This window comes from Mustela nigripes, chromosome 5, assembly GCF_022355385.1.
Source record: "Mustela nigripes isolate SB6536 chromosome 5, MUSNIG.SB6536, whole genome shotgun sequence".
NCBI lineage: Eukaryota > Metazoa > Chordata > Mammalia > Carnivora > Mustelidae > Mustela > Mustela nigripes.
In genome coordinates this window covers 71,389,968-71,407,605 of record NC_081561.1, presented here as the reverse complement: position 1 = coordinate 71,407,605, position 17,638 = coordinate 71,389,968, and the positions used below count along the sequence as shown (strand labels likewise).

Sequence of the window (17,638 nt, the reverse complement as noted above, 5' to 3'; positions counted from 1 at the left end):
GCTATTAAGACTATGAAAAGTAATGGGCAGTTTCAGTTCCCTATTTCCTATTCTAGCATGACCATCCACTCCCCCATTTCCATTCAATATTAAACTTTTCTCCCAGGCAAACTCTACAACTACCCTACCCAATATGATACTAGCCACATGTGGCTCTTTAATTAAAATTTAAATTCACTGGGGCGCCTGGGTAGCTCAGTGGGTTGAAGCCTCTGCCTTCGGCTCAGGTCTTGCTCCCAGAGTCCTGGGATGGAGCCCCACATCGGGCTCTCTGCTCAGCAGGGAGCCTGCTTCCTCCTCTCTCTCCGCCTGCCTCTCTGCCTGTGATCTCTGTCAAATAAATTAAAAAAATCTTAAAAAATTTAAATCATTCCTTTCTGTAGACTCACTAGCCGCCTTTCAAGTGCTCAATAGATGACGTGGCTAGCGACTACGGTAGTGAACAGAATAAAACATTTCCACCACCATATCAAGTTCTACTACTTCTGGAAGATTAAAAATGTTCATTTTTTTAAAGATGGAATTTTATGCAAAAAAATAAGTAATATTTACGGAATGAAACCACATAGTTTTCCCGTAATTTTTAAGCACAACTCAAGTTTTAGTTAAGGAAAGCAGACAGCCAATGAAGAGTGGACCATTTTTTTTTTTTTAATTTCGGAAAGGGTTCACTATGTTCAACTTCCTTGGGCTGGAACTGTGGGGGTCATTCTTAAAGTTGCCACTCCTTAACAATGTACCTGATACATAGTTAGTAGTGATTTCTTTGGGGAATGAGAACTTCTCGGATGTATCTATACATTTACCAAACTGTGTATATTTGTAATATGCCTATTTTTAATAAATTATGAAAACTTTTAAGTTTGGAAATATTTAGAATGAACGGTTTCCGAGAAGTGTAATTTGCCATTCCTCCCTCCTCCACACAGCTCTCTCAGAAACCTATGTCCTACCTGTGCCCTGCATCTTCAACATTCAGTGGTTTTGTCCATCCATATCCTGTGACCCCGGCATGTGCAGGACATAGAAACATTACACTGAAATAAGTCATTCGTTTCTCTATTCCCTCTAGTAACTGCAAACACATACATGCAGAGAAAACTTGCCTCTTCCATTGGTTCCTCAGCCAGCCAAATGGTAATACCTGAAGAAATGCTGACATTACCAATTATAATAATTGACTGGGAAACTGGTTATTAGATAATCCTTTGATTTTAGGTAGATCTTGCAGCTTTTGCTCATTAAAAAAAAAAGCAGCAACTGAACTGGACTCGATTATTTCTAAATTAGTAATTACCTTATACTCTAATAATCATTTGCTTTGTGATAATGGATATGCAGATTTTTAAAAATTAAAGAACTCTCTTGAAATGTGACTTAGGACTATTACAAATACTCCTTTTTAAACTACAGAAATACTATACATTGCCCCAAACTGTTCTACTCCCCCTGAATGTTTCAATTGGAGGGGGGAGGGCACAGGTGTGAGTGGTAAGAGTGTGTTAGGAATTTCTAAAATCTATCTTTTGTATTTTCACAATGTCTTGGAATAACAGACTCATAGATCTACTTCCTTCTTTTGCTGCAGAGCATAACCATACTTATACTGACTTGTTCTTATTATCTTCAGGAGGCTCCACAGCTTTAAAATATCAAGCTTATCTTTTTATGCTTACTTCTGTCATGTGAGATCTGCATAAATGATTAACATTACCTTCTTTTAAATTTTATCCCACATCTCATTCATCTTACATTCCAAATTCAACACTTGGTTACTTTATCTTCTTCTCAGTTGAACAAATACCCAAAATGTTAACATCAATGTTGCACTGAACCTACTATTTTTTGAAGACTCCTGAAACTTGTGAATCTTATATGCCTAAATCACCATCGTCAATGGAAATGTCTTTCGTAATCATGAATAGATGTATCACAAGATTTAAAAATCACACAGGGTATAGAGGCTATCCTTATACTAAATTAAAACTTTATTGAATAAAGAACACTCTCCAGAACACATGATCTGATGGACTAGGTCTACGTTACATGCAATGAAGCTGAAGATGACAGTAGTTTAACATGGAATGTCAAACAAACGAATTAGTGTTTTTCATTGTACAAAATTGTTTATGTAGCTGACATGCAAGGAAAGTATGATCCTCTGCATTTTCACTAATCATCTCTGATGAGTTTTAAAAAGGCATTTGAAGACACTGGTGGATTTCTTTAGGGTATATTTCAAATAAATTAGTTACATGTGTACTACTGAAACTCTTTCAACCTCTCTTGCATTCCAAATAAAATCTTAGTGCAAACATCAAAGTTGCTGGTCACTCCAAAAGACTGTCTAACTCATAACAGAATACAAGTTCTTAAAGTGTATTAAGTAGGACAAAACCAAGAATACCAGTTACTGCAGAATTCATTTAGGCACACTTAAAAGCCCACTCTAAGCATTTCTTCTAAGTGTCTCACATTAATTACTAAAGCCTCTTTACAGTACTAAAATTCTATCATTCAAGCATCCATGATTACATTTCAGAAGAAAATCATCCATTTCAGCAATAGCATTACTGCTATATTCTAAAAAAGAGGAAAAAAAGGAAAAATCATAATTAACAAAACCAGTATCCACAATAGGATTCATAGGGGAAAAAACACTTAGGGGAAAAAAGAAGTATGCTTTACTCGCACAGCAGGAATTATATAATGTAAACACCATATTGGCCCACACCACAAAAATCCATGAGAAAGGCTCGAATTTGAACACTGTGTGTGCATTATTTTCAAATCTGTGTTTGTTGAGTTTATACTGCTCTGCTTGTACCAATACATGACAAATAAAACACACTCTTCCACATACATACACATACAAGTGATTATTAAATATTGAGCATGGCTTGCTTCCCTGACTCTAATTCAAAAAATGTTAAGTGATATCCCAACTGTTTTAAAAATGTTTATAGAAACCATTAATGAATGTGAACAGTAGTTGAGGAATGATGAAAAAGTGATGGCATTAACAGGATGCAAGTAGATGTAAAAGAATAAAATAATAATAATGTACATATGACTGGCTGAGATTTGAAAATGCATGGAAAATCTTCTTCTGTGGGCCTTGTCTGAACCTTTAACTGATACCAAGACTAGAAAATAGTATGACAAGTCCACGGACACCTGGAGGGTCAGGCCTAAAATGCTTACCTTCAAAGTGCAAATTTTAACAATGGAATGTTTTAGCAGGGATATTAAGGACAATCTTCCAACTTTTTCTTGGTAAAATGAAACAAGATGTCCAAGAAGTATTTTTTTTCCTGGCCAAAGTTATTTCAGTTTCATGGTAAAACAAAAACAAAAAGTATTTAACCAAAAATATCACCCACTCTTTCACATACACAGAACTATTCGGGGGGGGGGGTGTATGGGAGAAAAAGCCCTTAGCTATGTATCACCTAATGCAATTTATATTTAGAACTTAAGTTCTTTCAATCAACTACATTAAATACCAACTTGTACCTCCCTTATCCCCTCCCTCTCCACCCACCTATCCCAAACACCCCCAATGAACCCAGGTATTCTAATGTCTTTGTGTTTTCTAAGCCTCATGATAAAGGCTGTTGAGTACCACCTCCACTGGGACAAAATGAACACCTAAGGTGCACTTTCTACAGCACCTTTTCTTTTCTCCACAACTGAGCGGAATTTCAATGCTCTCAAGCCTGGCTCTAGATCTCCAGGTCATCAGGCCGAGGTCGGCTGCTGGCACGGCTGCTGGCTCTGCTGGAAGGCCGCTGGTCCACAATGGCTAGTGGCTGCAGTTCATGACCAGGAGCTAGTTTTTTAGAATTCTGGTTGTCATCAGTGAAATCAAAAGGCTGTGCATGGGAGTTGGAGATGGTGCTTCCCGCCTGCCCCATTCGATTTTGTTCTGCACTGTAATTAGCCCAGTTCTGCTCACTTGCTTGTTTGTTGTAATTGCGGCAGGAAGAATTGTTTCTGTCTCCAGTAACCAGCTTGTACCCAGGAGGAGACATGGGTGAGAGGGGAGCCGTGGGTGAGGAGCAGCCATTGAAATATGCGTATTTCGGAGAGCCACAGTCTTTGGAGGGGCTCAGTGGGCCAGTGGTAGCATGGTAAGGATCGCTCTTCCCCTTCACACGATCCTTAACACCCTTGAAGAAGACATAGAAGAGCTCGATGATGTTCAAGGCAAGAGACACCAAAGACACTACCAGCATGAAGATGATGAAGATGGTTTTCTCTGTGGGGCGAGAGAGGAAGCAGTCTACCTGATGAGGGCAGGGATCTCTTTTGCAAGTGTAAACGGCACTCAGGCTGAATCCATAGATGTACCACTGGATCAGCAAGAAGGCCACCTCGAAGACAGACTTGAAGAGGATACTGATGATGTAGGTTCGCAGCAGGCCCCCTCGCATTTTCACCTTGCCGTGCTCTTCAATACCATACTTGAACTTCTTTATTTCAATCTGCTTCAAGTGCATCTCCACATTGACACCATCCGTCTGGGCAACTTTGAGTTCCTCCTCTTTCTTGTTCAGTTTCTCTTCCTTACGCATCACGTAGAACACGTGAGCCAGGTACAAGAGTGTGGGAACAGACACAAATATGATCTGTAGGACCCAGAAGCGTACGTGAGAGATCGGGAAGGATTTGTCATAACAGACGTTTTCACAACCAGGCTGTTGGGTGTTACAACGAAAGGCAGACTGCTCATCACCCCAGGCTGACTCAACCGCAGTCCCCAGTAGCAGAATTCGGAAAATGAAAAGGACAGACAGCCACACCTTCCCTCCAGCAGTGGAGTAGGCTTGAACCTTGTCAAGGAGTTTGCCTAAGGCACTCCAGTCACCCATGTTGCCTGGGTATCACCTGAAAAGAAACAAAAAGACAACATGATCACGGACTACAAATTATCAGTTAAAATGTATAGCTGTTTCCAGTCAATAGTCAAAATATTACAAAAGATCCCTTATCTTTCTAACACTTTACAAAAAAAAAAAAAAAAAAAATTCTAACTCTTCCTGTCCCATTTTCCCCTGCAAATAAGTCTCACGATTTTCCTGAGATACGGTAAGGCTTAGAAGCAGAGCTGACATGCCCAGTAAGCTGCAACCTCAACTTGCAAAGATATGTTACTTGCTCAACCACTGCCCCACCATGTGACTTGAGAAACTGTCTATGCTAAGTACCTCTGCTTATTTTATCCGTCTGATAAATTAGGACAATTCTTGCCAGGTAGGCTTGTGTCTGGATGCATGCCTAAGCAAAATGCTGAAGGATGGTATTCAAGAAGTACGGGTTTAAGAACTGGGATAAGAACACCCATGAAAACACACACACACAACCTGTTTCCAAACCTCAATCTTATTTATACAGCATTTTATTCCTAATTGTACTCTAAACTGTTTCCCCTTGCTATTTCAGTTGTATTCTGTGCATATTCTGGATTATGATCATTTATACTTGTTTCTTCTTAAGCAGTGACTTACGTAGTTCAAAAGTCTGTCTTCTGCCCAGAGAAAAAGTATGTTGTACTAAAATACACCATTTTGACATAATGTGTCATTATGTGCAGGAAACTACTTTCAAAAAATTGAAGATTACATGCACATCACTTTTTTGAAAAGATCTGTTTATTTTAGAGAGAATGCGTATGCATTCAAGTTGGGGGAAGGGCAGAGGGAAACAATTTTGAAGCAGACTCCCATGGAGTGTGGAGCTCCACATGGGGCTCAACTTCCTGACCTATGAGATCCAGACCATAGCTGAAACCAAGAAATAGAGGCCTAACCCACTGGGCCCAGGAACCCCGGCACAACACATTTCAAGTAAAAGTTCAATCTGTCTCAATACTAGTTATAGCCTAAGGGTGGTAGGCATTTTAAAGTGTTATCTCTAGCAAAAATGACTGGCCTTTCATCTTTTGACTGCTATACGCTTTCAATTTCCCTGAGGGGCTTTGGAACCTCATTCTGTACATGAGATTTCACTTTGTCAATACCTAAGCCTAGGATTTCCCCATTGCTGGCGATAAGAAATGGACCCATGTCTGTGGAGACCACAGGGATCTCAAAAGTTATTTAGCTAATTCAATTTATGCTAATTGCCAATAGTTCATTTAACTGATGAAAGTTGAACTCTTCAAGGTATAGGAAATACTCAGCCATCAACAGAGCCACAAGACCTATGATACCAAGGCTAAGGATTTCCAATGCACCACACTGGTTTTAAAATTATAGTAAAGCTGGATTAAGGCTAGAAATGTTTTTATGCTTTGATACAATCTTAGCAAGGGCGGAGAGCTGGGAAAAAATGTGTGACATTACATGTGGCAGCCACAGAGACTATAGTTTAATTTTCAGCAGAGTATTAAGTGGAGAGTAAAAAAAAGGATGAAGTGGTCAAAGATTATTTAATAATCAAAAACAAGCAAAGACTTTCCAGGAGCTCAGTAATGAAATTTTAAGTAGTTCAACTGAAAGTAGAGGATTACACAGGCTTCTTGGAAATACATTCATTATACGAATACGAAAGTTCCTCATCTGGTACTGAATTATGAACCACCTTCTCCTTGGAGGAAGTAAATGAAATCCAAGGGAGTCTTCCCCCTCTCCCCCATGCAACATTACTTTGCCATTTAATACCTGCACCTCTGGGTTGCAGAGGCCAGAAAAAGTAGAATGGAAATCTGGCCTGGGATTTCCTGGATGGAACAAAGAAATGGCTGATCCATAAAGCAAAACTACGTACCAGCTATCTAAATTAGCAGCTGATGGGTGTCTCTGATGGCAACCCAAAGACTGGTGCCAAAGAATGCTAAGGGAAGAGTGGGAGGTGGGTGAGCAGGTCACAGAAATACTTTTCCAATGGTCATAAAAAAAGGGAGCTTCCCTTCTACTTTTGGGAAGGGCCATTTTAGATTCTGAAGTGACATGTTACTGAAACTGATATAAAAAGAGAAGTCAAAAAATCAAAAAAGAACAAAGGGAAAAAAGAACAAAGGCGTATAAGGTTGACAAAGAGAGTCAAGGGAAGGCTCGAAGTGATAGGGAGTAATTGAGCTTTGATGGACAGTTTGATGGTTGAGAGGACGTGAAAGAAAAAACCTACAATTTAGTAGAAAATACTACCCTGGGAATGAAGAAGTACAGTCCATGAGGGTCAAACAAACACAACAGAATTTTTGGAGCTTTATCAATAGATAGTTTCTATGTGATGATGTGTAAATTGGCCTTAATTCTGTTTGCAGAGAATTAGAGTATTTTGCCAGTGTCATCTGCTTTTGCTCAGTACTCCAACTGCCGGGAGGGAAGGGGGACCGCAAAAATAATCAACTCTAAAATGATAAACTGTCTGCATACATCTCATCAAATTCACTCAATGATCGAGCTCATGTATTACTGGGCATACTGAGAGGTCATTTTGGTGTTTCATCTTGATTCAAGGTTCAAAGTTAAAATAAGATTATGTAGATACTCATGGCAATTAATTACTAAGCTTCAGTATATTCTATGGAAAATAAAACCTGACTTTCATGTAATTCTGAGATTCCAAAAAATACCCCACAGTGCCACAGTATGTGATTTGGGTCACTGAGCAGTTAGTTCACTAGGTAGTAGTTCTTTATTAATATACCAGCAACTTGACTGCAAAGTTGTATTTTCTTTAAGCACCCACACAACTGCCATTTGCATTAGTAAGTTCTACTCTTTCAACTGGATGAGATGAATTATCCAATTAGACATCTAGTATGCTGTAACCAGTCATTACCACTATCACAGAGACCATCAGATAATGTTTAATGTGATGGTTAAATGCTTGTGATTTTCAAGGAGAGGTAACAAAAATAGTTACCTTTTCTGGTAGGTGTTCCCTTTGTTGTGAGTCAAAAGTTTTATCGACTAGCTGATCTCCCCAACCCCATTCGTATTTTCATTTTTCCAGGTCTTAGTCAATTAATGTCTTTTTATAAATACTAGGCATAATTTTATGTTCACAGAATCCCTGGCATTGATTTACAGACTATATCCTGCATTCATATTCACCAGTGTAAGACAGGTGTATTTTTTACATGATACATGAGAAGTGCACAGAAGTGGAGTCAGCTGAATGTTCCCAGGTTGCAACTTTGTAGGTAGAGTCAAGTCTTAGTTAAGGAGTTATACAAAGTTCTCATTAGAAGCAAGTGCTGAAGCATCCTCCTCTGTCCTCTGTGCACCGTATTAGGTCACATTTTTCTTTGTTCTTCATAGCCTTCTAAACTAGATGCCAAAAGCCACAGATATGTGAGCACGACCTGTCTGGAGATTCCTGAACCGCATCACAATCACTTGGTAACATTTGTTAACAAACTGGCACTCGCCAGCTTGATGGAATCCGATTTTGGTGAGTGAGAAGTGCTGGGAAATTAGTTTGTCTCTTTTCTCTTTTGTAAACAAATGCACCAGGTTGTTTCTGAAGTTTCAGGCCAGGAGGCAAGCCAAGGGTTCCTTGACATTTTCGGTGCTTTCTTGTTCAAAATATTTAGGATTGGGGAAATGTCAGAAGAGTAGAAAGAGACAGAGTATCTAAAAAGGGCAAAGGGGTGGTCCCAGATCAGGCGCAGAGGCTGTCTGGGCACCTGGGAATGAAGCTCACCCTTCACCCCTCCACTTCCATCTGACGCTCCCCAAGAGCACGAGGACTCAAACACCGTATTTAAAATGAAAATAAAGCTTCAATTTCAAATTACTTTTGACTAAGCACTTCAAGAAGATAAAGAGAAAAAATCTTGAGGGCTAAATGTTTAAGAAAAGGACTATGTAAGTTCCTCATAAAAATCATTATATATGAGCGCCTGGGTGGCTCAGTGGGTTAAGCCTCCGCCTTCAGCTTGGGTCATGATCTCAGGGTCCTGGGATTGAGTCCCACATCAGGCTCTCTGCTCAGCGGGGAGCCTGCTTCCCCATTCTCTCTGCCTGTTCTGCCTACTTGTGATCTTTGTCAAATGAATAAATTAAATCTTTAAAAAAATCATTAAATGGAGCTATTTGGGGAAAAGGGTAATGCTGTGTGTGTGTTTAATACACTAAAACCAAAAAATTTTAAGCCCCTAAAGTAAAATGTAAACCTCCTAATGTTTTTCTATTAACTTTAACCCCTGTCCCTTGACTGAGGGGGCTCAGTCCTGACCATTCCTCTACAATTACAACAGCCAGATGTTCCTTGGTAATACTAACATCCACACATAATTAACATAACCCACATTCATTCTGTCAGCAAATACTACAGGCTTTATCCTCACCCCAAAACCCAGTCTGACGGAATCTCACCACCACCCCTGCTCCTAGCCTGATCTTGGCCATCATCACCTCCTCAGGTTTCAGGTCACTAGCCTAGTCACCCCTGCTTGCCAAACCATTCTCCTCCAATGGCCAACCTCGAGAACAAACAAGCTGCTCTGTCCTGCTCAGCTCTGTTCGGTCTTTGTGGTTCACCTCCTCACTTCTGTAGGTCTCCACTTTGGTCTCACTTCATCAGCCAGCCCTCCAGTCTGAGCGCTTCCTATTCCCTTTGTCCTGTTTTTTTGTTTTGTTTTGTTTTTTGTTGTAGGGTTGTTTTTTTTTTTTTTTGGGGGGGGGGGGGGGGGGTGGGGTGGGGTGGTGGTGTTTATTTGTAATGATCTTTAGCTCTATTTGAAATATTATAGATACTTAACCTGTTTGTTGTTTATCTCCTCCATGACAAGGACTTAGTACTATCTTGTTTCTCTCAACTGGAATGTGAGCCCCACTAGGGTGTTCCTTTGTCTACTGCTGTCTCCAAAGTACTTAAGAGTCAGAGACTCTAAATATGTACCTATTAATTGAATTAAAGGTGGCCTGTACCAAAAAAGGGGCCAGGGCACCAAATTCCATTCACCAGTGTTGTTTACTACCTCTTTGGGGATTTTCTTACATAAATCCAGAATTTCTAAGTTTCCATTTAATTAAATATGAGAATTTCATAGTAAAAACAAAAGTACTGTTAGCATCTCACGTTATACAGACATTAAATTCCTTTCTTTTTTTTTTTTTTTAAAGATTTTGTTTATTTGACAGAGACCACAAGTAGGCAGACAAGCAGGCAGAGAGAGAAAAGGGAAGTAGGCTCTCTGCTGAGCAGAGAGCCTGATGTCCGGCTGGATCCTAGGACCCTGGGGTCCTGACCTGAGCTGAAGACAGAGGCTTTAACCCACTGAGCCACCCAGGTGCCCCCAGACATTAAATTTCCAAGTGATAATTGCTAAAACTGAAAACTGTCTGTTGAAACAACATGCTTCAGATGATTCCTGAACAGGCAATAAGGACTGATATAAGGAAAAAAGGTTCTTAAACAAAGAGCCTCTTGAATTATGTGACATCACAGTAATTTGGGATTCCTGCTACATTGCGTCAGGTATCACAGTATTTACTCAATCTATTATGTCCTTACAGCTTCAGACTGTAAAACCACCACAACCAGCACCTTGTGCCGCCATCCCCCCATTCTGCCGTATTCTCACTCTGACTGCACTAAATGATATAATCATTACCAAGAATAACACCAGAATGCCTTGCAACAGAAGAACGGGCCTATTTAAACTTGTTTTTATTTCTAGAACGACAGATCTTGAGGTAGGCCTGGGGCTCTGAAGGGGAGAGCAACAGCTGAGAGCAACCCTGGGTGACAGGGCATCTCGGTATAGCCGTCTATGCAGGCAATTAAATTGGGTACCTTGCCAAGTATTCCCTATTCATCAAATAATACACAAACTTTGCTTCCTTATACCTGGGCAGTTAGCCTAACTCTGTGCTGTTATCAAACTACTCCATTCAAACATCTATTCTATTTACAATTCTGCTTCTTGGGTCTCTGATTATCCATAGATTCCTCTGTAAAGAATGATACCATTTTATTTCCTCAGGCATGATGCAGGGCACAGAACTGCATGGGGTTTTTTTGGGGGGTGGGGGGAGACAACCTGTCTTTCCTTGGTTCTTACCCCTGTTTATCACATAGTCAATTAACACCAACGTCCACAAACAGTGAGATGACATGGATGTTGGGGGGTGAGGAACTCTAAAGACAGAATGATGCCTACCAAAGAGAGTCAACACCCTGCCCCAATTCAGCAGCTACCACTCAACTACCCGCCAAGAGAAGTGCCTCATGGTCACTTCAGAGGTGCTAAAGAAAAACCCTAAGCCAGAAGCCACAGGCAAAAGCTATGTTCTTCTACTGTGATCTGATGGGCTTCAAAGATGTAATTTCTCTCAGTTCTTGGTGTTCCCCTCCACTCACCTCCGAACTATTTCTACTGAACAGCCTGGTTATTTTGTCATCACGTAAACACACCATTAGGGTACTCACAAGTGTACTGATTTATTTTCTTCAGTGAGCACTGAATAAGATAACTCACGCACTTAAGAGCTCTAAGAGCTCAATAAAGTTTAGTTATTATTCTTTAAAAGATCTTTGGATATAGATACAGCTCATTTATTTTCTTATCTTGAAATATTTTCTTTAGCAAAACAGCAACTAGGAAATTATTAACATTTTCCTAATGGTGATCAAAATCGGTTTTCAAGATGCTCTTTTATTGAGTACAACACTGCAACCTTAGCAATCCCATATAGATCTGTGGGAAGGAAGAATTTACCCTTTATCTGCTGATAAGGAGGGGAAAAAAAACAAAGAATATCTGCCTGTCTTCATTTCTACTTGAAGGCATCTTCCCCAAATCATGGAAAGCGCCCTATCCTTTAGAATGGATCTGGCTCACAGAAATTGCTAAAAACAGACACACACACAATAAAACCCCAAAACACCCCATTCTCTATTACTGTGAATTTTAAGCATTCCATAAAACGTTTTTTTCTAGAAATTACTTAGAAAACTAGGGAAATTTGGATATAAAATTTACAGAAAAATTTAAGGCTAAAGCCAGTGATAACACATTTCTATGATTTGTTTTTTCATTTTCGCAAAAGATAACATGTACACACATAGCCAAATGGCGAATTTAGACAGGCAAAGTGAAGACTTTAGAGAGTTAGCCCAAGGGTCAAAATATATGTACATATATATTCAATTAACCTCCCATGAAGGGGAAACCCTGGGGATTTTTTTTTTTAACTTGATTTACCTATTTTGAGTATTGGCCTTAATGATAAACACTAGATAACTACGCTTTCCTCCAGAGCTGAACTGCTGTCTGTGGATAAGCTTCAACAATCTATTTCAACAACCAAGAGTCTTGGAGAGAAGTCAGAACAACAGGAAAGGTGGAGTAGAAGGTATTAATCACTGGTGACTTTCCTATCATTCCCTTCCCTCCGGTATCATATATAAAAGGCTTCATACCAAGCTACACCTCTGGATATTATAAAAGAAAGGAAGGAATGCACTGTATCATGAGTTTCCATTCTTCTCTATGCAGGAATTGGAAACATCTAAGTAAGAAAACAACTCTCAATATCTGCAAACACACCCTTTCAGATGCTTGCTACAGAGTATCTTTGAAACCTTGTTCCCACAGCAGGTCAGCAATGTAGGAATCAATTACATATTAAAGGGTGAAAAACTGAGTGGATGGGACAGCTGTGGTGATAAACTCTGAAAAGCATTAGAAATGTGTGGAACCTGTGAAAGAAGTAGGAGCACAACCCTGCCACTGCCATTTTCCACACAAAGGACAGGTGACAGCTATACTCTGACTTTAGGAAGTACAAAGCATCACACATACACACTGCCACGACAGAAACTACCCCTGCCATTGGTATAATTTTCAGTCAATTTGGCCTACCTAGAAAAATCAATTACACTTCCCGGGAGGTATTTTCTACCTAACCAATTTTTTTTCATTATTTGAGATGAAATTAATTTAATGAAATCTTTCTTTGCATTAGGACAGGCTTTTATTTTCAACAATCCTCGTACAAAAGTAAAAATTAGGCTTCTTTAAGAAATATCAATCCATTGTTCAAATTCCAACAGGGGACTTGGTGATCAAGTGTGTCTAATTTTCAGAGGGTGAGAGGAAGCATCTTTTTATTACTAACTTGGTTGGTGAAACAGAAATTAAACCCACCTCCAAATAAACCCACATCCACCCTCTTTCCCACCCCCACTTTGCACTTCTAAAGAGAAGCACAGGCACGCCTCAGGGTGAGGATGAGTACAAGGTGGGTCCGGGGAGATTATGATAAACTATCAGAGACGCTCAGCAAACGTTGGGATACTTAAGAAGTTAGTGTGAGCAACCCACTGCTCGGAACTCAAGATTTGAGTTTCCGAATTCTCTACCGATCTGCCTTTGGACACGTCATTAGCTCTTTCCTCATTTCATTACAGGCAGGCACCCCCCCCCCCCCCCCCGGACTCTCCACCCCCATTCTTGGGAAGTTTCGAGAACTTCTAAGAGAGTTACAAGTGCAATATAAATAAGCACGGTAATTCCCAAAGGACTCAGATTGCCTTACCAAAGTTTACACAGTAGGATGCAGCAAGTTTAAGAGAAAAAAAGAGGGGGGAACAGAAGGTAAATTAGACGGACACGTTTAATTTAATTAATCGTTTGCTCTTCTTTAACCATTTGGCACGCAGTCCATCCGCCCCTGCTTCTCTCCCCCTCCCCTTCCTTTCCAGTGGCTCCCGCGGACCTGAGCCCGATTTGGCTGGTAAGGATTTCAGGGAAACATAGTAAAACCTCAACAAACCCCGGGGCTCGGGCAGCGCAGGAGTCCCCGGCAGATGCTAAGATGGCAGAGGCGCCCCGAGCCCCCCCTCACCCCACCCGCCTCCGCCTAAGCTTTCGTTTTTATTTGCTTTTCAGCATTCGCCGGTGCAAATACTTCAAACCTCAGGCTCGCACCAAGAATTTAAACTAATTACTTTGGCCTGTGAAGTGTGAACAGATAAAATCCTTAACGGGCACGAAAATGCACGGTTGCATTTCTGGCTAACAGAATGAGTGTTACCAACAGGAGCATTTAAGAAACTGAACACTTTAAAATAAAAAAATCAACGTAATCACTGCCTACAAGCAGCACCCAAGCAACTCCAACCCAAAGTTGCCCTACAGTTCTGAAGTCTGTTACAGGTTCGGACAGGCATTAGGAAGGGTCGCGGGGCGGAGTGGGGGGGGGGGGCGCTAGCTCCCTCTAAGGCTCCGCTTAAGAAATTTTGTTCCATATTCTTTCTAAGAGTTTCAGTCTTAGGAGGCGGTTTTGGAAACGCACCCTGGCATTCACTTTTGTTCTAAACGTCTCTTCTTCCCTTCTAATGCTTTGTAAGTAACCGCCACCCATTCAAGGGATTCATCTGCTGAATCGCCAACGTGGTCGAGTAAAAAAGGTGGCTCTCCTGAGGGTCTCGTGTTTCCATAGTGGTTGCTAACAAAATAACTACTTACTGTTGCTTTAAAAACCTCAGTATTACAACTCTGATTTTTTATCTTTTTGTTTACTGGGGGAAAATTCTAGGAAGGAACCACGTGGAAGTCAAGTAACCGCAAGGTCTTAACAAAGCACTTTGTTAAGAAGTTTGCTTGGCCGGGCTATAGAACATCAATCATGATTTACATATGAAAAAGCAAGAAGTGTAGAATTCTATAGCAAGCAAGCTAAGCAAATTTGCACTTTGATTTTTGTGATGTTGTCCGTCAAATCCCCAACCCAGGCCCCAACCGTCCCCCCACCCCAGTCACAAAACACCTAGGCTGTTATCCATTACCAGAAAAAGTAAAATTACACTCTAAAATGAAGAACCAAATATCCAGTAAACTGGTGCTTTATTCTAATCGGAAAGGTCTAGATCTTATTTTACCTGTTGCATTACTGTTAGAAACTTTTCAACAGTTAAGAAAATACTGAACGTTCAATTTGAAATTTAAAACTAGAGACACATTTTTAAGTACATCATTCTACTTACAGTATCATATCATACAGTTTTAACATTTTAAAACTTTAGAAAACTTTTACGTGTAGAAAAAGAAACGAATAGGTAAAGTTTGTTTTGTTCTTTTTTTAACTTACTCTTTCTCTTAAAAGAAGGAGGCACGCCAAGTGATTGAACTCCTTGGAGGATGAAGTAAAATGAAAAAGCAAGTTCAGGCACTCAGACCTGTCTATTTAAAGTTTAAAAGTCTGCTGCTGTTTGGTACTTTCTTCACTCCTTGCCCCTAATGAAAGAAAAGTGCTGATACCTCGTAAAAGCTTTTTTCTAATTGGAGCACAGAGCTTTTAAAAGTTTCAAGCCACTGACTCAACGAGGAGGAGGGGCTGGGGAAGGGGAGGGGCAGAGGAAAGGCGGGGAGGAGAGTGGAGAGGAGGCCGGTGAACGTGGAAAAGTGGGGGAGGAAGGCCACAGAGGAATAGCCAGGTTGAGATCAAGTTGTAGTTGAAATTTGCTGACCAGAAAAATGGAATAGCATTAGAGACATGAATGCCATTACTTGTATTTACTCTTTATAGATAGCAATTACTGGTTTTAGTTTAGTGATTGTTTCACCAAAAGTCCAGGGATAATAAAAAGTTCTGTATTTTATAATATTATAATCTTTTCCTAAATTATATATATTGCATATTTCATGTTGCAGTAAATAAAAATGGTGGAACAGAGTTTAGCCAGTGCAAACTTGTTTCATATTGGCCAACGTGTGTGAAGCTAAAGGTAGGTGTGAGTTATTTGATGATCTAATTCCTTTCCTCTTGATTTAAGTAGGGACAATTAACAAAGGAACCAGTGGGATGGGAGAAAGACATTGCACAAATGAACTTATGTGATGGTATGCCCATCCCAAACCTACCATCCAACCCCACTGACTGCTTTGAATTTTTACTCTTTCCTTCAGTTTAGCGAAAACTAGATTTACATGACAAATGTATTATATATAAAAGTTTTGACTTGGAGATCATGGTATCTGACCTCTACCAAATCTTTGAGGAACTAAAAATTTATAGTATCTCAGTTCCATTCATGGCAATGCATTAAAAAATAATGCAGGCTTTCTTTTTGTTTTTTGTTTTTAATGAAATACCCACATGTATGTTTGCATTAAGTGGGTCCCAAAAACTATTGACCCTCCTGGTGACTATCTCCATCTCCAAAACCAACTGCAGAGTTTTCTGACCAGTGACAGAACCGTGCATATAAATTTTATTTATGTAATTTTCCTCCACGTCTCTCTTTAGTACTTTGCATTAGGGTTTATAATGGCTTGAGTCATGTTGCCTCCTTCTTAGAGTGGGTAGCTCCTTTGAGGACTCCCTAGATGCCATACCAGAGGGCTGTGGTCGGGCAATTCCCCATAAAGAGGCTTCAGTGATGCTCCTGACGTTGGGCAGGGAAATGTCTTGGCCCTTATTTTCTGGAAACAAAGCAAGTTCATCTAGCTTGAATATTCCTCACTCTTTTCACACTAATACAAGTACCAAGAAAAAGGAGATGGCAAATATTTCCTGACAGATGGCTTTCCCTAAATATACTTTCATTAAAATGATTATGAAACACCTTTTGAAATGTTGTTATTTTAAGACCAATTTTGCTCTCAGTTGCTCGGCTATACTATTTCCAAGGGTACATTTCTCTTTAAAGTCAAAGAAGATGAATAAAGAAATAGAAATTATAATCTGACTTTCATATCTCCAAGCTCAGCAACCCGTGAATATTGTTTTGGTTTTGTATATATATCATCCTATCCTTCACATGAGTCTGTTGTGTTGTCCTAACTAAAAAATATTGTTTTCAGTTTAGAAAACATTCATGAAAATGTGATTTATTCTCTTTATTATAAGAAAATCTGTTTCCCTCCTTTTAAAAAAGAAGTCTGTGCTTCATTTATTTTACATTACTGTTTCACTTTAGTAAAATTATTTATCTAGTACAATTATTATTTAATTTATCCATTTTATTTAAAAATTTTCCTAAAATGCTAATTCAGAATTACTTGCATGATGAAAAAGTTGTGATTATTTTATAACAAGCTTTTTTTTTTTTTTAAGATTTTATTTATTTATTTATTTGACAGAGAGAGACATAGGAAGAGAAGGAACACAAGCAGGGGGAGTGGGAGAGGGAGAAGCAGACTTCCAGTGGAACAGGGAGCCTGATGCTGGGCTCAATCCCAGGACCTTAGATTCATCACCTGAGCTTAAGGCAGATGCTTAAGGACTGAGCCACTCAGGTGCACCAACAAGTTTTTTAAAACAACAAATTGTGTTTTTTTCAGTTGTGTTTTGTTAGGTGTACAAAAGGATATTGATATTTAAATATTCTGCTACGTTTTCTTTTTAATGTATGCCTATATGACCAACCTGAAATAAAACTAAAGGATATCCTTATACCAAATAAGGTTATTCATGGATATCACTTGAACCATTTCCTAAGCCAAAGGGATTAGTCAAAGCATGCACCAGTAATTAAATACTCTCTTAACATATAGAATATACTATATCTTTCATTTCTAAAATGATTTTCACACTCTATGTGATTTTCTCTTCTTTTGGAATAATTCTACCAAAATATGATCCTATAAGTAATAATGCTCTAAGAGGAGTTGGGTTACTGTGAATGGCTTCCCTGTTAGAACGCTGACAACCAGTTTTCTCTCGTGAAT

General features: G+C 39.5%; 1 protein-coding gene across 1 annotated transcript; it reads right to left on the bottom strand.

Annotated features, from left to right (window-relative positions):
* Positions 1-1,965: 1,965 nt before the first annotated feature.
* GJA1 (gap junction protein alpha 1) lies at positions 1,966-15,245 on the bottom strand. The gene is made up of 2 exons (XM_059400635.1): positions 15,057-15,245; positions 1,966-4,890 (listed from the first exon to the last, which is right to left on the bottom strand). Exon 2 carries the CDS (start codon positions 4,872-4,874, stop codon positions 3,726-3,728), a length of 1,149 nt encoding a protein of 382 aa, XP_059256618.1. The 5' UTR covers positions 4,875-4,890; positions 15,057-15,245; the 3' UTR covers positions 1,966-3,725.
* Positions 15,246-17,638: the final 2,393 nt, after the last annotated feature.

Coding starts and splice junctions, on each gene's coding strand:
- GJA1 (XM_059400635.1), bottom strand. CDS start 4,874: ATGGGTGACTGGAGTGCCTTAGGCAAACTCCTTGACAAGGTTCAAGCC.